Source organism: Microcebus murinus, chromosome 8, assembly GCF_040939455.1.
Source record: "Microcebus murinus isolate Inina chromosome 8, M.murinus_Inina_mat1.0, whole genome shotgun sequence".
Taxonomy (NCBI): Eukaryota; Metazoa; Chordata; class Mammalia; order Primates; family Cheirogaleidae; genus Microcebus; species Microcebus murinus.
The window spans coordinates 61,841,584-61,861,521 of record NC_134111.1 but is presented as its reverse complement, the minus strand read 5'-3'; the positions used below and the strand labels follow the sequence as shown (position 1 = coordinate 61,861,521).

At 36.3% G+C, this 19,938-nt stretch overlaps 1 protein-coding gene and 1 long non-coding RNA gene across 3 annotated transcripts in view; one reads left to right on the top strand and one right to left on the bottom strand.

Moving 5' to 3' along the window:
• The window catches only part of FSIP2 (fibrous sheath interacting protein 2), a 95,337-nt gene extending 79,553 nt beyond the window's left edge, over positions 1–15,784 (bottom strand). The window contains exons 1-9 of the mRNA XM_076005738.1: positions 15,685–15,784; positions 15,271–15,396; positions 11,121–11,282; positions 10,281–10,370; positions 9,173–9,309; positions 7,502–7,643; positions 6,888–6,998; positions 4,927–5,047; positions 2,483–2,569 (exon numbers count right to left, since the gene is read on the bottom strand). Of these exons, the coding sequence (XP_075861853.1) occupies positions 2,483–2,569; positions 4,927–5,047; positions 6,888–6,998; positions 7,502–7,643; positions 9,173–9,309; positions 10,281–10,370; positions 11,121–11,282; positions 15,271–15,396; positions 15,685–15,783 (1,075 nt within the window). The 5' untranslated portion in view covers position 15,784. The remainder of the gene's footprint in view (positions 1–2,482; positions 2,570–4,926; positions 5,048–6,887; positions 6,999–7,501; positions 7,644–9,172; positions 9,310–10,280; positions 10,371–11,120; positions 11,283–15,270; positions 15,397–15,684) is intronic.
• Positions 15,785–15,937: 153 nt separating this feature from the next.
• Positions 15,938–19,938, top strand: part of LOC105879315 (uncharacterized) — a 214,580-nt gene continuing 210,579 nt past the window's right edge. Inside the window, exon 1 of one of the 2 annotated variants that reach the window (XR_001157708.2) lies at positions 15,938–16,085. This is a non-coding gene — a long non-coding RNA (uncharacterized LOC105879315). Of the gene's footprint in view, positions 16,104–19,938 lie in introns of both variants that reach the window. The other variant, XR_012920588.1, reaches the window with a different exon arrangement.

The following is a 19,938-nucleotide window of genomic DNA, read 5'->3' as shown; positions in this document are numbered from 1 at the left end:
TGGAAAAATATATAGCAAATGGATTTCTCATGCATTACTGATGGGAATGCAAAATGTTACAACCACTCTGAAAGATAGTTGGGCAGTTTTTCATGAATTTAAGTATATATTTACTGTATGACCCAACAATCCCTCATTTACAAAGAAAGCTATATATAAATATAGTTGACCCTTGAATGGCATGAGTTTGAACTGCATGGGTCCACTTATGTGCCTCTGCCAACCCTTGAGAAAACCAAGACCAAGCCCTTCTCTTCGTCTTCCCCATCCTATTCTATGTGAAGACACGAGAATTAAGAACTTTATGATGATCCACTTCGCCAAATGAATAGTAAATATATTTTCTATTCTTCATGATTTTCTTAGTAACATTTTTCTATATCTTACTTTTTGTAAAAATACAATAAATAATACACATAACATAAAAAATATGTGTTAATCAACTGTTTATGTTATCAGTAAGGCTTCTGGTCAATAGTAGGCTATTAGTATTAAGTTTTGAGGGAGTCAAATGTTATACGTGGATTTTTGACTGCACAATGGGTAAGTACTCAACTCCTGTAATGTTCGAGGTTCAGCTGTACTTCTGGTCATTCTATTCATAATCACCAAAAATACGGAAAGGACCCAAATTCCAAATTTCCTTCAACAGAAGAATGGATAAAGAAACCCTGGTGTGTACATACAACATAACACTCATTAGCAATGAAAAGAAACTATTGACACATGCGATAACTTGATGAATTACAAAGGCATTATGCTGTGTAAAAGAAACCATTTTTAAGAAGTTAAATACTGTATGATTCCATTTATATTACATTTAAAAAAAAAAAAAACTCTAGTATTGGAGAACATACCAGTGGTTACCTGATGTTATTAGTTAGGGGGAGGAAGGTATTACTGAAAGGGGATAGTCTGAGAAAGATTTTTGGAATGTTGGGACTGTTCTGTATGTGCTTGTGGTAGTGGTTACACAAATCCACACATGTGTTTGTACCCAAAAATTTTCCATTTTGCTTTAGGATAATTTAAAAGCCAAAATATATGCCTCATGATCTTTTGGGGGAATTAAAAGATACAAGTTCAAAAGCAGAAGCTGTAGGAAATTCAGGGCTTTGAACGCTGCTCAAAGGGCTGCCCACTGCAAAACTGTGTGGAACAAATTGCTCATAAGAGTATAGAGGATGTGACATTGAACAGAGCTCATACTCATAGCTCAACGATGAAATGGAAACCAAGAAGGTTTGATTACGGTGCATGGGAAGGAGAGGCACTTATAATAATATATGATGTCTGTGGTGTCACTACTGTGCATTTCTAAAATTCACAAAAAAGACCAGAATGACTTACATGCCAAGCCCTGAAAGTCAAGAATAGCTGTCAATAGATCCTCCCTCTCCCAGACATGAATCAATGTAATTTCACAATTCATCTTTTAATAGGTTATTTAATACTTAATTAAATTTATAGGTGTGGTCTCAGGACAATTAGGTGTGGTCACAGACAGACTGGCTATCCCAATGAAACTGAAAGCAATATTTTCCATCTACCATCGTTTCCTCAGATATCACACTTTGCTTGAGATAACTACTCAAGAAACTAATAATTTAGTTTTATTGTCTACATTTAGTATAAGATGTAGAGCTGGTGTTGCCCTAATTTTGCATGTTATAATAACCTTTTGGTGGGTTGTAAAAACTGTTTGGGCTTTAAAAATGGGACCCATAAATTTTAGAGTTGAACTAACTCAACCTTAGTGATCCTGAGGAAGGAAGACAGCCTAGATGAAGGCAACCCTATCTCTCCCCAGGTTTCTGAGTTTTGATGAGACTAAGCAAATTGCATGTTCAGGGAGGAAAGATTTTGGACTTTATTTTTAAAGATTTTAACCTCTAAGGACAAGGAAATTTAACATTTATACTTTAATTTGTCCTTTGAAATTTAATAATGAGAGGGGAGTCATTGTTCAATTTGAGTATTATACTTTTGATAATGTATTTTTGGAGGATTTTTATGTTGTTATTTGGGCTCATGGTCTACTCTAGTGAGCCGTAATGAACAGCATGAAGTGACATAGTATGATAAATAATAAAGAAAATGACATTTTAATAAGGTCCACAGTGGCTTTGGAGTTAATGTATTTAATTTTTGACCAATTTCAGGGTTCTATAAACTTACTTTGAGCATTAAAAATTATTTTACAATTTGTTAGATATCCTGTATTATATATTTAATAGTAACAGACCATTTAATTTTTCTAAAATGATAGTATAATGTCAAGTTCAAAACACTAACTCAGTTATCTAGGGATCATATTCTGAAAGCAAGAAATGCTGCATAGTTGTTGGTAAGCATCATTCCAAACCAGTTATTTGACAAAAGACAACAGGGGATTTACTGCATTTAAGTGAAAGAGGCCATTGCCAAACTCTGTCTTTCCCCAAATTACTATTTAGTATTTCTTATCATAATATTCAATTACCATATGTTCCTTTGTATGCTTTCTGGTCACCAACAGAATAAACTAACTTTATATCATCAGCTGATTTCTTTTTCTTCTTTGAAGAAGCTTAAAGAAACATAATAAAACATTTATTTTTAATAATGGTAATGACAGAATTACCCAAAATAGCCTATTTATGCTTTCATGCCATAGAGGAGGTGAGCCAGATGCTAACCTATATATGGGATTTGGGGGACAAATTGGGGAAGATAGAGAGACATGTGATGGGAGAAAAGACAATTATTCTGGAAATATTATCCACTCATGTTAAAAGATATACTTGGAGAAATATAATTTTCTTTCTGGTAAAAAGGAGAATCTGCACCTGCCTCAAATGGGAAATGTCATCCCCTCTCTGTGGAGCTACATACAAACATAGTGACAGGGCTGAAGCCCCACCAGCCTACAGGATTCTTTTTCTAACTATTAAAGTGGCTAAGGACCGTCACTGCATATATGCTCAATGGGCTTTTAATGGAGACATAAAAGGTAAGAGTGATCTGTTTTTCCATTCACTCTTCACTAAGCAGATTCTTCTGATATTCCCTTTCTTTCTCTTTTTATCTCTATGTCCTTCTAAAAATTGTCTACTTTGTGGAAGATAACAACATTCGTATAGCAGTATAATTTGGTTTACTTTGGGCTTATTCACCTGTCACTTGCTAATATAAATTAAATTCATTTATATCCTACTTTTTCAAAAGAGGATTTGAGGTAAAAAATGTTTAAGATATCTACTTGAAACTCTTCATATTACATGAGAAAGTCAATGAAGATGCAAGGATATATATAGTTATTAATGTGATTTCTTATTTAAGGTATGATGTTGCTGCCGTTGCCTCAATGAACTAAATAAACTGAATAAATCTATTTAGCAAACATACACTTAGTATATATATATTTTTTGCTTGGTGCTCCATTGAACACAAAAGGTAGGAGTTTACTATTTTGAGTTATTAAGGCAGTGGAAGTATGTAATAAGTGTTTTAGGAATGGTAAAAACTACTAAAGAGATTCAAAGAAGAGGGATATTCCGATTAGTGTTATCAATAAAAACGTTATGGACTATAATTTACAGTAGGGCTTAAAGAATTATAGGGTTTTGATAAATAGAGGCAGTGATCAGATCGTTCTAAGCTGAGAAAACTGGATAAAGTGAGGCAGAGTAGTGGGAAAGGTAACCTGAGTTTTAGAAATGGCCAGTAGTGTCATTTGACACAATAATGAAATAAATAAAGTTCTTACCATGTGTTAGAACTTTTGTGCTCTTTATGGTAATTATTTAGGATTATTATTATAAATTTGTTTTCAGATGATGAAACTGGCTCAGAGAAGTCTAAGTAATTTGCCCAAGTCATTACATGACTAGAAAATAATAAAGCAGGACTTGAACTTTAGCAGTTTGGCTCCAGAGCCCGTACATATCACCCTTAGATCACAGATGCCATCAAAGATGTAGTGTAAAATAAAGTTAAAACGTTAGGTGGGGCCTGGTCTCTAGACACTGATGAATGCTTGCCTAAGCACTCTGAGCTACATTTAATAGGTAACAGTGTTAGAAGCAGGGGAAGAAAGCATCAGAACAGAATTTTAATTGTTATTATTAATAGAAGAAAATGCACAAAATAACTTTGAGGTTAGTAAAAATTGAAGGCCAACAGAGACCAGAGAGTAACATATACACTGGAGTGACACGGGCAGGTTCAGACTTAGAAATAGGATTGATGGGGCATAAATAGGATAGATGAGACACTGTGATGACAGACAGCTGCATGGAAAATGATATTTTTCTTTCCTGATACTACAGAGTCACAGTTAAAACAAGCCTACATTTTTGCATTCTGGCCATGAAGTTTTAGCTATTTTCAGGGGAGAAAAATCCATTCTATTAATGGTTTCATAATGTTATAATAAAAGGAAGCTGGTAGTGATTGGGCATAGCAAAGTCATGGCTCCATATTCCTCCTTTTAGACTTTCTTCCTTTTGTTTCTTTTTTTCCTTCCTCTCTTCCCTCTTTTTCCTCCTTCCCTACCTCCTCCTTTCCTTCTTCCCTTCTTTTTTATCTGGTACTATTCATTCTTACTGATTGGCAGCATACTAGAATACCATGTTGGAATATAATAGCAATTAGCTTAAAAATAAGTTTTTACAGTTTCAGTATTTAAAAAAATTAAGTATAAAGGAGTTGGTTAGAACTGCAGTACAGGCAAGCTTGTCTCCTGAGACACTTGATAAGATTGTTTTAGTTTGTTATAATTTTTTACATATATGTCTACTTTTCAGTTTGAACCATAATGCAGAAATGCCTAGAATAGCACAAAGTGGGCATCAAGTGTGAGTACATAGAGTATTACAAAAGGATTTTTACATAAATAAGTATTTCCTACTTAGCTACATCATCTTTTAGTTTTCTCACATTCACAAAATGTTCCATCTTGTGCTTTGTATTTTAATGCATTTTTTTCCATATCTTCTCCTTTAAAGCCAGTATCTTGCAATTTTTGTAAATGATAAGCCATTTTTTTCTCTAACAGGGCTTGTTTCTACAAAATTAGAGAAAATACACTGGTTAATATCAAGTTGCCATTTAAAAATGCAAAACAAATATTTAAAATGTGATAGTATATTGGAAGTGGACAATCACTCCCGTCTCGTGACTTGTAAGGTCACAAAAATGGGAGGGTAAAGATGTGTTAATATTCCATTTGTGATTAAACACAAAGAAAATATATATATGTATATATTTATTTATATTCATTTTTTTTTGAGGCAGAGTCTTGCTCTGTTGCCTGGGCAAGAGTGCAGTGGCATCATCACAGTTCACTGCAATCTCAGGCTCCTGGGCTCAAGTGATCCTCCTGCCTCAGTCACCCAAGTAGCTGGGACTACAGGTGCACACCACCATGCCTGGCTAATTTTTTTCCTACATTTTTGTAGAGACGAGGTCTCGTTATGTTGCTCAGGCTGGTCTTGAACTCCCGAGCTCAACTGATCCTCCCACCTCTGCCTCCCAAAATGTTAGGATTATAGCCATGAGCCATAGCACCTGGCCACAAAGAATATATTTAACACTTATATGCAATTTATCTCACTGGACAGTTTCTGATTAGAATGAGTCTCTCATCCATAGCTATCCTGGGAAGTTTAAGCACTTTCTCAATCATCTTCAATTGGAAGATTCCTAAGGGCTTAACCAAATGTCACTCAGGCTTACCATAAGTAAACATAAAATAATAGATGAAATGTGACTCCCTATGCTAGTAATGGATATACCAGAAAGGAGTTAACTACACAGAGAAAGAACTGCAGAGATTCTCAGAGGGTTCTATGAAATATTCATCAAGAAAATGAATCAGTATATGTGTGTAAGGGATCTACCAAAAACCATAGAAAGGAACATCCTAAAGGATTAGAGGAAACAGTGCTTAGAACCTACCTAGGGATGGAAATCATGCCTATTCTCACCAGCTGCACTGGAAAAACATGAGTCACAAGGCTTTAGGTAAAGTACACTAGGATGGGTCTTGTGTCAGTAGTAGGGAATAACTAAATTAAACATGGCTCTTGACACATATAATAAATTGTAAAAAGCAAGACCTGTATAAAACTGTTTCCAAATAAATTATCTGCATCTGAAAAAAAGCTAAAGAATATATATAAGAACATAAAAGTATTTAGGACACAAAGTAAAATTCATAATATCTGGCATCCAAACAAAGAATGCCAGGCATGTAAAGAAGCAGGGAAATATGACCCATTAAAGAATTAAATAAATCATTTAAAATCAACTCAGAAATGACACAAATATTAGAAATAAAGACAACATTAATACAGTTAACATAACTACATTTTGTATGTTTACAATGTAAAGAAGAAATATGGAAGATATAAAAAGAATCAAAGTAATTTTTGTAATTTGTTACCTGACTAATACAATGGATTCATTAAGGGCAGAGTAGACATTGCAGAAGAAGAGATTAATTATTGAGAATTCAGCAACAGAAACCACACAAAAGAAAACACTGAGAGAAGAAAAAAATGAAAAGACTTCAGTGAGCTGTAAGATAATTTCAAGTAGCCTAATATACCTGAAGAGAGGAAAAAGAAGATAAAAGAAATATTTGATAATAATTACCTAAAATTACAAGTACAGTTTATGGTGTGAAAATAAAGCCAAAGTAGTTATGTCACTTGATTGGTCAGTGCTTTTTATATTATAGTCAAAATATAGGAAAAATGTTCATAATGTTCAGTTCTGTATAATATATATCATCTTGGGTAACTGGTCCATAGTCATCTCACAACTAATTTCTCCTTTGAAAAATCAAAATAACAAAAGCTTTTCTTCAAATAGCCCAAGTTACAGGATAAAGCTCAGCCTACCTTCCTGTCACTCTCTTCTCTGCTTCTACGACGTTGTTGTTCAATCCTTTCTTCTCTTTTAACATCTTCTCCAATCTTTGTCAAAAGTAACATCTCTTTTGTCTTCCATTCCTAAAAAACACAATGTTGCTATACTTGGTGTGTGTTCCCTTTGCTATAGTATCTTCATATTCTGTCTTATCAACAAACAAATTAGACAAGTCAGGGCCTAACAGAAATCAAGTCAAGCATAATGGAAATCATATACTGGATTTAGAATGGGCTCTTCTTATTGCACTCTTATTAGAGATGCAGGTATGATTATTTTTTACCACAGTTAAATTTAAAAAACTGTCCTCTCCATATTGAGGACTATAAGGGAGTCAAATAGAGCCTAGTAACTTTCTTAAACTGCTCTTTATGAGCAGAAATCAGCTCATGCACATATAGTTTGTGGTATCCAGTTCATTATTTTATGTAACGACTTGTATATTACAGCTATAACGAAAGTTTATGAGAGTAAATTCCTTAGAACTGAATGACTTAAAGCAGTCTGATGTACAGTTATAACTATTTACAAATGAAACAACTGCACACAACTTTTCTCTCCATATTTTAAATTTGCTATCTCTCACCTCTTCAATTTTTCTACGAAGAGTGAGTTTTCTTCTTGTGTGTTCCCGCTGTCTTCTTTCTTCTCTATTCATCAGGAGTGCGCGTTGCTCTTCTGCTGTGCGCTCAAGTTGTTCTAGTTCCCTACTTATCATATCCAAATATCTGAGTAAGAGTGCAAATATTACTGAAGGTGAATTGAGTATTTCCTTTATGACAGCATCATCTGCTTTTATACTCCCAAACTACCTCCTTGCTTTTCATTTCTTGAACTGTAGGAATTTTACCGTTTTTCTACCAGTCCTGTTCATGAACCTTTAAGCCAGCCTAACCAACCAACTCACCATGTTTTACTCATTATAAGGTCTCTCAACTTTATAAGTATCTGTTCTCATGGCCAAGACAATGGTAAAATGTGGAACAAACTGATTAAAGCCATTTTGCACAATAAGCATTCATGACTCAGCAGGTTTAAGAACATGAGTCTGCAAAGAAGTCTGAAATAACTGAAATGGTAACTTGGGAAATGTGGAAAAAACATAACAGTACATTTGAATTTTTCTAAGAAAAAAGTGATACTGGGTTCCTTGTAATTTATAAGTCAAATAACTCTCCCATCTGTTGTTTGTGTCTCTGGTATATCAATACATATCATGGCACTACCATAAAATGAAACCATGGAATTACAAAAGCCAGGTAATGTAGCCCAATTCTCATCTCACCCCTAGTTAAGGAAAAATAATTATAATACCTCTTCACTTTCTAAGAAATGAGTTTGACCATGGAATGTCAATGAATGAATGTGACTGGGTTGCATCTGAATGAGCACAGTTTTTTTAGAGACAACACCCATTTATATTGGCATCAGATAAATTTATATAAAACCTCATTTTTTTGACTTTGCACTAAATTCCTAAAAATTAATGATGTCAGTCCTTAATAACCACTTCGGTACGAGCATCAACTATAGTCGATAGCCACAGATGAATGCGCACAACCGAGCGACGACTTTAGCCGACAGCCGCGCAGCCCAGCATCGACTTTATCGCTAATAACACAACTTGACTTTTCTAATTTTTCATTTATCAAAATAAAATTGTGAACATTTAAAAATAACGTAATAAAAACATATATGTATATGTTACCTATTCTGATTTACATTACAAGTAAAGCTGCCTGTAAAGTAAAACAAGCTTTCAGTGCTTTAAAGCTTTCTTCGTCACACAAGAGCAAGATGCATTCCTCGTCAATGCACAGCACAAACTGTCGTGGGGACTGTGAGTGCCGGCCGTGGGCAAGGTTTCGGGGCTGGTGAGCGCCATACCGAAGTGGTTAAAGGTGAATTTTAAAACAATGTTACTCTTTGAGGCATGTGCTAAAGATATCTTTGCTCTCTCTTACTAGAGAAAGAATTTTGGATCTGATTTTTCCTTCAGTTATCAGTCTGGTGCATCTCTTGGGCTCCCAGAAACCCTGACTTCTCTGGTAGAAATTACCCTTAATAGCCTTGACACCAAAGTTCTTTATCCATGGACCTCTTGGTCTCCCTTCCTTCCTCTTCTCTCTGAGAACTATAGAGAATAAGTATCTAGTACTTTAAAAATAAAAATCCTGCCTTCAATTGTTTTTAGCATTTTTCCAACTTGTTTGGGTCCACAATATATACATGAAATTTACATTAACTTTAGTCTTACCTGTGCCTGATTAACCTCTCCTGGTCATGAATAAATTGAGGGCTCTCCATTAACCAATTTCGGAACTGTGCAGGATCCGAATATTCAGGGGTTTGATTGTTTTCCTGTAGTTTATGTAGTTGTCTTGCAAGCATTTTCTATTTAAGAAATGTGTGTAAATTATATATGTATATATATGTAATGGTTTTTATATTTCCCAGATATAAAACCATTTAAATTTCTGTATTGCATAAATGATTAATTCTGTTTAATTGCATTTAAGTCTGTTTTGAATCCATTAGAGATATGGATAAATGAACCAAAATAAAGATTTATCTCTCTGGAAATAAAAGATAGATATTTCAGTTTATTTGTCTACCTATTCTAAAGAAAGTAAATGAAAACGTTCAACAAATAAAGTAGAAACTCTAGTCATAGAAAGGGAAAGTGGGGAAAAATATACAATACTTAAAAGTATAGGGAAGTCATTCTCATGTTTATCCAACCCTATCTTTAGAACATAAATTGGTAAAAAAACACATACACACAGCTTTCTCATTTGATCCAATTCTCTTGACCCTAAAACCTGAATTCACTCATATACACACCCCACACACACTCTCTATAACCACTCACTCTACATCCAATCATTCCATTTCATCTTTAAGAACAAGTTTTTTACTGGATGAATACAAGTGCACATAGATGGGTGCAAATACAGAGTGTGTATGTTCTTTGAATCATCTGTAGGACACTACAGCTATTCTTTCTGTTCTTCTCCAATTGCTCAAACTATTGTGGGTTCCAGTTTAAGAATCTGACTGCCACAAGAGATACTTATTGGCCCCAGATCAGGTAAAAGGAACACATCTGACTTGCAATTTAATTACTGAATTATGCCAGTTACCACTGGTGTATTGACAGATGACTTAGTCCCTTTCCTTTTCTTGGCCAAATATAGCAACCTTCAAATATTGTTTATTCCTTCTCTAAATTTTCATTTGGAAAAAATATCTAGTTACTTTTTCAATAAATTATAGGTTGAAATATTATTTAAAAAACTCTCCATATAACCAAACCTTTCTTGCAAACCTTATGTAAAGAAACCAAATTTAAGTATTTAACTTACTTGTTCTCTCATATAGTTTCTTTCAAAGTCTAATTTTAAACTGGTAAGGTATTGCCTGTACTTATTCAATTCTCTCAAGGTACACACAATCTAAAAACAAAAACATTAGATATATATCAAATATATAAATATTTTAAAATCTTAGTACTTTCCAGAGGAACAATAGTAATGACATAAAACTTGATGACATTTTTGGTATCAAGAGTAATAAATTCCAAACATTTTTGTAAATAGTATCTCCACATTTGTTATTAATAATCAACAGGAAATTTCTATCAAAAAATATTACTTTATTAATACGACCTATGCCATAATCAGGAATTTGGTATACATAATTAATTAGAATTATTCTGATAATAACTTCAATTAATTATAATTAGATTATAATCATAAATGTTATAACATTGTTCAATCCCCAAAAGAATGTATTCTATCAGGATTCTAACAGACTGAATTTTTCTAGGTTCCTACTTCATTTCAAGTTTTTGAAAGTGTATGGAACATAATCCTTCATAAATATATTATTAGAGGCAGAGAAAAAAGACTATGATACAGCTGGGAAAACTAATATATATTTACATCTTCAAATTATTTGTCAATAACCTTTGTTATATCACAAGAAAAAAGATGAAGGAAGAAGTTGGTTTCATTTATTTTAGAAACAACTGTTGTCTGATCTCCCTTAACCTAAATAACTGAGTAATTTATGGAATTTCCTATTAAGTATCTTCTCATGACCAAGTTAAAGGTATTACAGGTCCCCCAGTAAGGTACAGAAACACGCTTATATCAAGTTTTGAAGGTTTTCATTGATTACAAAAGAAGTAATCTTCAACCCACTTTATTATTTCTGGTTACGTAGCCCCCTTTCTTCAATCTCCTCAGGATATCTTTGCGCCTATAGTATGCTTTTAAATGTGGATCATGGAGACTTTTATACTGGTTTTCCAAAAGTTGACAATAAGGATCAGTCAGGTTAAAACCATAAGAGGGCCGAAAAAGCTGCAAACACAAATTCAAAAATATTACAGTTGTAAAATTAATGCATTTTTACTTTTAAATACTGAAATGACTAGAATGTTTATAGAAAATAAAACATACAACAAGAATCTAAAGTGGGGAAAAAAGAGCAAAAGAAAGATTTGACTTAGGCAACCTGCCTTTGTCTTTTCCTCACCTACATTAATTATTCTAAAAACCTTTCTAATGCTTGTTGAAGTTGAAAAAAATTAAAATAAATAAATCAATAAAATAAAAACCTACCCTCCCTCCATTAGTTCCTCCTCTAATTCTCATCAACCCCTGGCTCTGAGTCAAATAGAAAAAGAGGAGAGAAAAAGAAAGGGAATAGAAAATAATTTGTTTTAAGGTATAAGCTAGTGCTAGGATTCTCTTTTTTCCTCTTCCCTCTCACAGATCAAGGCACTATACTCAAAAGATAAAGGGATAATATTAATTATGATTATTATACTTCAATCATCTGAAAATGAAGAAAAATAATAGAAAATCTTTCACCATGATTCATGGAAACAACTTTAAGAAATAGTAGAAGTAAAACTTAGATGTTAAAGATTTTCAGTTAAAAAAGCATTGTATTCAGTTTAAAAAGCATTGAATATCTTTGGTTCTTTAATGCAAGAAAACCAGTAATCTCTGAGAGCCAAAGTCAGAAGACTGTTCCAGGCCTGTATTACACAGTTCGACATATCAAAGAACCAATTTTAAAGGATATTTATAGGAATTGGGTTTTCTCCAAATGTTTAAAGACCATATATATCTTTATGCAATAGCCATTAACAAATAAAGGGAGGAAAAGATAATTGGCTAATAGTCATATTTCTATATCTGCTACTTTAGAGGAAATAGCTGATTTACTTAAACTCATTTATGAATTAAAACATTACTAAAGTGATTTTTTTTTATGTGAGTTCTCAGTTAATCTTTCAGTGGTAGGATGGTGATAATCACTTAAGGGGGACCTCTGAAGGAGAAAAAGTGGAGGAGGAAAGTAGGTGTGGAAGTTGTGTTAATGCTGTCTTTGCATTCTTTCTTTCTGTTTTAAGTTTGGTTGGCCCGAACAACATAAGTTTTACTACAAAGCAATGTCAAATCAGGAACTGGCTCAGGTGTAAGAAAATTGGAAGATGTGGGGGATGTGGACACCAGAGAGCACTTGCCCTGTTTGCAGGTATCTGTTTCAATTTATGCTATCACATTATGCTACCCAGACATGCCTACAGGTACAAATTTGCCACCTCTGTGTTCAGTCTGACTATATCTACAACTGCAGTACAATTCTTGAATATTATGAAGCCTAGCATGGTGGGACCTTAAAAAGAATGCCCCCAAGATATGTAGAAAGATGCTTTGCAAGCAAATGGATAGATAGGAGGAATAGACAGAATCCTCGTTCTCACTTTACATTTAAAAGCATCTTTGTTAAGTTTCAGACCTCTTGAACTAGATTCCCTGATTACAAATGCTTCCCTGAGAAGGCAAAGAAAGGAATTTTATAGGGTAAAGTCTTGAATTCAGTGAGACCAGATATGAAGCCCAGATCTTTCCTAGAAGGGAAACAATCAATAATAATAAGTCAATGAGTGGATTGATTATATCTTTTAAAATTGACATTCAGCTGTCAACTTCTTTTATATGTTGTCTTTTAGCTGTGACAGGCATATGTCTCTCAAGAACAAACCTAGGAGCTATTGACCTGTAAACAGAGAATACCTTTAAACAAATCCATTCATTAGAGCTAGGGCAACCATTTTATTGTCAATTAAAATAATTCGTTTCCCTTAAATTATATAAATATAAATATAAAACATTACTTCACCAAGCAAATCACATTAAAAGAGACAAAAAAATTTCACAAAGTCAGTCTTCAGAAAGCCTAGGCTGGTGCTAATTTATTGTTAAATGAATAAGTTTGAGGAGAGTTAATAAAATAAAGAATAGAGATAACAATTTTTTAAAAAGTAATAAAGTAAATTAATGGTTGACAGAGAAAATGACAACATAATAAACAGTATATATTTGAGGGAGGAAAAAAGAGACAGAGCTAAGTTTATACCCTAAAGAGAAATTATAACACTAGTAATGGAATAAGTTTCAAGCACCTTTGAGCAAATCAAGTTTGTGTGGATGCCACTCAAATTGTGTGAGGTTGGCATATTTTTAGTGAGCTTGCTTCATTTTAGTAGAACAGATTTATTTTCTTTTTTTTTCTTTTTTTTTTATTACTTCATATTATGGGGGTACAGATATTGTTGGGGTTACATATCTTGTCCCTGCCTCCCCTCCCCCACCCCACTATGCCAGAGCTTCTAGTGTGTCCAGTATCCAGGTGGTGCGCACGGCACCCACCGTGTAAGTACATACCCTTCCCCTCCTCCCCTCTTGCCCCTGCCCACTTCCCAATTACAGACTTTTTTCCAGACATTTTGGTTACAATGTATATCTTTACCTCTCCCTAAAAAGTGATAGAGGTAAGATTTGTTTTCAAAAAGGAAAATTATATTTTTTCTAGAAACAATACTTGCTTTAAGAAATCATGTTTATTAAGTATTACAGACTGAATTCACCTAAAATTCAAAATTCATATATTGCAACCCTAATCTTTCATGTGATGGCATTAATTAGGTGGGGCCTAATGAAGTTGTGAAGGTGGAGCCCTCATGCATGGGAATAATGCCCCTATAAAAGAGACCACAGAGAACTCTCTAGCTTTCTTTCCACCATGTAAGGATGCAATAAGAAGACTGCAGAGGGCCCTCACTAGAACACAAGCAACTCTCCTTTCAAAATTCTAGTCTCTAAAACAATCATAAGTAAATTTCTATTGTCTTTAAGCCACCCAGTCTTTGGTACTTTGTTATAATGGCCTGAACTAAGATATTAGGCAAGTATCAAATACCAAGGGGTCTTACTTATTGATGACATCATAGACAGTAGAAGGGTAAGTGGATCATTTAGAATTCTTCCTTGTAGAACTTTTTTCCAATATTTATCAAAGTAACCACTCACCAAAATGTACTAAACCTCTTTCAGTGTTGGCTACTTAGTCAAGGGCTAGGTTGGATTGGGGTTAGGGGTAGCACTGAGGACCTAAAACATGCAAAGGTTTGAGGGAAGCACACACTATAATTCAGTATGATTAAGTGTTAGTGAGATCATACAAATCAAGGGTAACGTGAATTGTAAGCAAAGATAAGCTAACTAGGAGCTGTAATAGTTCAGCCCCTTGAAGTCTGGATCTGATTCATAGATTGGAGAGAAGACGACAGGGTATACCAGGTTTGGGGGGCAAAGCAGACAAAAGCACAAAAGTATCCATGGGTAGGTATAAAATACATCAGCTGGAAGTAGCTGAGGCTCTAGTTGGAGAAAATACTGGATGGGGAGGCTGGGGCAAATTATGGCATCTCCTCATTGAGGCATGGCCCTCTTTCATTAAAGTGAAGTTAAAGTACTAAACATATAACTGATTTTAACTCCACTTTTTGTTCACTTCACTTTTTTGCCCACCCTGTGGGTAGACAGAATTCAGCTCAAAACAAAATCATAGACAGGTATGTTGAGAGTCTAGTCAAAGTTACTATTGATTAAAATCCTAACACATAATTAAATGGCAGCCAATACTGATAATCTTTCACCTTTCAAACATGTTGTTAAGTAAATCAAGACTCTGTAAATAGCTATATAAAGTTTTATTATAAAAAATGTTAATATGCTTCCATAAATTATAAATTAAGAAGGGACTGAGAATATTAACTTTCTAGCCCATGATTCTGTCCAAACCATATTAGATGAAACTGCTTCATATGCATTCTAAACAATACCTTCAGTTAGGTGCAGATCGGATTATTTTTTTTCTGTGAATGTTAGTGCAAATTCCCTTAAATGGACTTTGTATAATGTAGCCTTTGAATTTCACAACAAGTAGTAAAAGGGTAAAGAAACTAACGTAAGACAATAAAAATTAGTTTACCTTTTCACTTAAATTCGTAGTATAGTATACAGTATCACTTCCTGGAATCATAGGCAGCTTGACCCCAAGAGGCAGATCCAGTAGGTGACCGGGTCCGATCCCTGCAAAGTGGTTTTTGTGCACGCCCTGTCAAATACAAGCGGGAATTTTGCCTTTCCTTTTAGGTAGTACTTTTTCAAGCCAATCCACTCCCACTCCAGCGAAAGAAACGGAGAAGTCACACAGGAAGGGGCCTGGTCTGCAGGACAGCCCTCAAGCCCTCCCGCTGCCCGGGTCACGGCCCGGCGTCCCGCCCGCCCGCACGGCCGCCCGCGTTCCTGCGCGGCGCGAGGGAACACACGCTGCACGGCTGAGGGCCAGGCCCGTGTGTGGCGACCCGGCCCCGCTCTCCCCAGCGGGCTTGCGGCCACTCACGTCTCCACATTCCTGGATGTCCGCGGACAGGCCGCTGGTGGCCGTCTTGGTGGCGGCATCGTTGGCAGCCTTGGAGCAGGCGCTGAGGTACAGATCCATAGCCGGCTGCCCCTTCCCTGCCTCCCCTCTCGCCTTCCCTCAGAAGCACCCCTTCCCGGTCGCCCGTCCGTCCCCACCGGGCCGGGAATGACCAGTGAACCGCGTCTCCGAGGCCACGGCCACGCGCCGCCGCGTTCCAGGCTCCGAACGGCCCGTCCCGAGGGGTGGCGGCTGCAGCGTGGGGCTTGAGCGCCGCTCTCACAGTTGAAAAATCAGCCTTAGAGGCCTGGCCTGAGAGGGACCACAGTGGAAACTTCATTCCTCTCTGAAACCATCACACTTCAGCCAATCCTAACTAAAACGTAAAAAAAGTTTTGTTGGTGGGTAGCTGGCTAATTTCTCCTGGAGGCCTTAAAAATTCACCACTGATTCTACTTGTATGGCTCTTTCTGTATCTTCCCCCTTATAGACATTGTGACCATACCCCATCCCCACGCTAGGTCCCAGGTAGTGCTCATTTGCTCTCCTGTGGGTTCATTGCCTTTCTCCTCCCTCTTCCCTCCTCTAGTCTTTTTTCCCTTTCAAGCTCTCTTCATCTCTCTCTCCCACACCTTCCTCACTGCTTTATTTTATTTATTTTATTTTATTTTATTTTATTTTATTTCAGCATACTGTGGGATACAAATGTTCAGGTTACACATATTGCCCTTGTCCCACCAGTCAGAGCTTCAAGCATGTCCATTCCCCAGACAGTGCACACTGCACCCATTAGGTGTGAATGTACCCATCCCCTCTGCCCCCCTCCCATCTTCCCCACATCCAATGGATGTTATTACTATATGTGCACTTAAGTGTTGATCACTTAATACCAATTTGATGGTGAATACATGTGGTGCTTGTTTTTCCATTCTTGTGATACTTCACTTAGCAGAATGGGCTCTAGTTCTATCTAGGATAGTACAATAGGTGCTAGATCACCATTGTTTTTTGTGGCTGAGTAGAACTCCATGGTGTGTGTATATATATGTGTATATATATATATATACCACATTTTATTAATCCACTCATGTATTGATGGGCACTTGGGTTGTTCCCACATCTTTGCAATTGTGAATTGTACTGCTATAAATATATCACTGCTTTATTTTAATTCCCTCTCTTTCTCTTGGCAACCATCCAGCCAGAATTTATACAGTGCCTGACTTCTTTGGTCCAGTCATTGAGATAGGTACTGGGATACAGTGCAATGAGGTAAATATGGGCCCTGCCTTTAAGAAGCTAGACTCAAAGTTGAGGGCAGAGACTGTATCTGATCTCCCAGGAGTTTGGTCTTAGCTTCATAAATTCTTTGGCCTACTGCTGTTCCTTATTATTCCTGGACCATCTAATAATAATACCTACCATTTATTGAGAATTTACTAATTCTGTATACTGTACTGAACACCCTTTTAAAGAGTTATTTCTTATAACAGCCTTGTCAATAATTACCCTTTTATCAAAAGTTAAGGAAGAATGATAATTGCTGTGGAATGGGTCCTAAAGGTGGTTTTCTTAATCAGTACAGTTTACTCTATTTCTTTTAATTCCACTTATGTTCTTAGGACTCTTAAATTTGAAATCCGAGCCTGGGATATAGTTTACTGACAGGTCTCCACATGGATGTCCCACAATCATTTCAAATTCAAAGTACTCAAATTTCAACACACACACACACACACACACACACACACACATTCCTTTCACTAAAACAGGAAAAAAACAAGAGCCTCATTCTCCTTCCTGCATTTCCCATCTCAGTGACAATAGCAGGATTTACCCAAGCCAGAAATTGGGGAATACTTTCAGATACTTTGTTTTCCTCTTATCCCCTACATTCAGTTGATCCCTAAATCCCCCAATGATTTTATCACCAAAATTAATTGGCCCCTTCCTATCTATTCCTACACTACTTCCCCAGTTAAGCCACTCATTAGATATTTGTTTGTGTCATTGCCAGTCTTATAACATCTCCCTGCCACCATTTACCCCCAAAATCCATCTTTTATCAATTTTTTCTTTGATGGAAAACTGACCATTTCTCTTCCTTGCTTTAAACCCCCAGTTGCCCTCAGGATGACTTAACACAAAACATGTAATATTAATAAATAACCTCTGTTACTTGGCCTGTATTAGTACCTTATTGCTGTTATAGCAAATTATCACAAAGTTAGTGACTTAAAATACCACAAATATATATATCTTATAGTAATGGAGGTCAGTAGTCCAAATTGAATCTCACTGGGCTGAAGCCAAGTTGTTGGGAGGGCTATCTTCTTTCTGGAAGCTCTAGGGCACAATCTGTATCCATGCCCTTTCACATTTCTAGAAGTTGCTGCTTTCTCCCACTTCAAGTCCAGCAACACAGCATCCTCTAATCTTTCTCTGTCTCAGAACTCTGCCTCCCTCTCTTCTACAATTGAAGAATCTTTATAATTACACTGGGCCCATGTAGGTGATCCAGGCTCATTTATTATTTATTTTGAGATCAGCTGATTAGCAACTTTATTTACATCAGCTATCAGCTACCTTAATTCTTCTTTCCATGAAGCCTAACATATTCAAAGGTCTTGGAAATTAGAGCATACACATCTTTGGGGTACTGTCTATCATACTGCCTGCCACCACCCTTTTCTCCCTTTCTGAGACACAACTCCCTTATACATACCTGAACCTCAAACAACACCGAAGTGTTTGTGGTTAGTTCCCTACACCAGCCATCACCAACCTTTTTGGCACCAGGGACCAGTTTCATGGTCAGACAATTTTTCCACAAACCAGAGGGTGGGGGTATGGTTTCTGGATGATTGAAGTGCATTACATTTACTGTGCAGTCAAACTTCTCTGCTAATGATAATCTGTATTTGCAGCCACTCCCCAGCGCTAGCATCACCGCCTCAGCTCCACCTCAGATCATCAGGCATTAGATTCTCATAAGGAGCGCACAACCTAGATCCCTCTCATGCGCAGTTTACGGTAGAGTTCACACTCCCATGAGAATCTAAGTCACTGCTGATCTGACAGGAGGTGGAGCTCAGGCAGTGATGCAAGCAATGGACGCAGTGGCTGTAAATACAGATGAAGCCTCGCTAGCTGCCTGCCACTCACCTCCTGCTGAACGGCCCAGTTCCTAACAGGACACAGACCACCACTGTTAGTCTGTGGCCCAGGGGTTGGGGACTGCAACCCTATACGGAGCCTGCTGATTCATGATTTTATGTCTTTGTCCATGCTGTACCTTCTCCCTTGAAGTTCTTTGCACTTCCTTGCTTAGCTAATTTCAGTCAGCCTTTAAAATAGCTCAAGTGTTATTACCTGTAGGAAGTCTTCCCGACAAGTTCTAAGCTTTTGACAAATTCTTTTTCTCTGTTTTTCCCTCAATGTAAGCAACTTCACATTATAGCCAGAATATCTATTTACCTGATAGTCTCCCTTTACTGGAATGTAAACTACTCGATAGCAGAAGTTGGCTTATTCAACTTTATAAGCACAGCATCTAGCATAGTGGCTAGCAAGAACTTAGTGATCCCTAAGTGTATTTTTGTTTCCTGACCTCATTAGACATGAATGAGAACCCACTGAAGGATTTTAAGCAAATTCTTATTTTAGAAGAACACTCTGGCAACGTTATGGAGGGTGGGCTTGTCGGGGTGAAAGTAAAGGCCTGGGAGACTCTATTACTCATAGTCACATAGAAAATGAATTTGAGAAACATTTAAGAGGAAATACTTTAAAACTCTGGGATTCTTCTCATCTCACCTACTTTAAAAAGAGCAGAGTTGGAAGGAATGGTGGCTGTGGGAAGCTGACAAAGGTGACTGAGAAACATGGAATCTGGAAGGAATATTTAAGCCAGAAAAGTAAATAAACTCTCAATAAATAAGTAAATAAACCCACATCGAACAGGAGAGCTCTATTTATAAGGAAAGCAAAAGGAAATGTCTAGAAGCTGGAAGCCTATGGTCATTATATGTAAAGAAGGATTTTTTGTATTCTTAGAGCTGTTTGAAGAGTGTGTATCTAAGGTTTTATGAACTTTGAAGATGTTTTCAAACACTTTATTGTCCTTTGCTACATAACAACTTATTCCCAAAATCAGGGATTTAAGCAATGATTTATTATTTCTCACAGTTCTCTGAGTTGTCTGGCTGCTATTTGGGTCTGGGCTGGCTTAGCTAG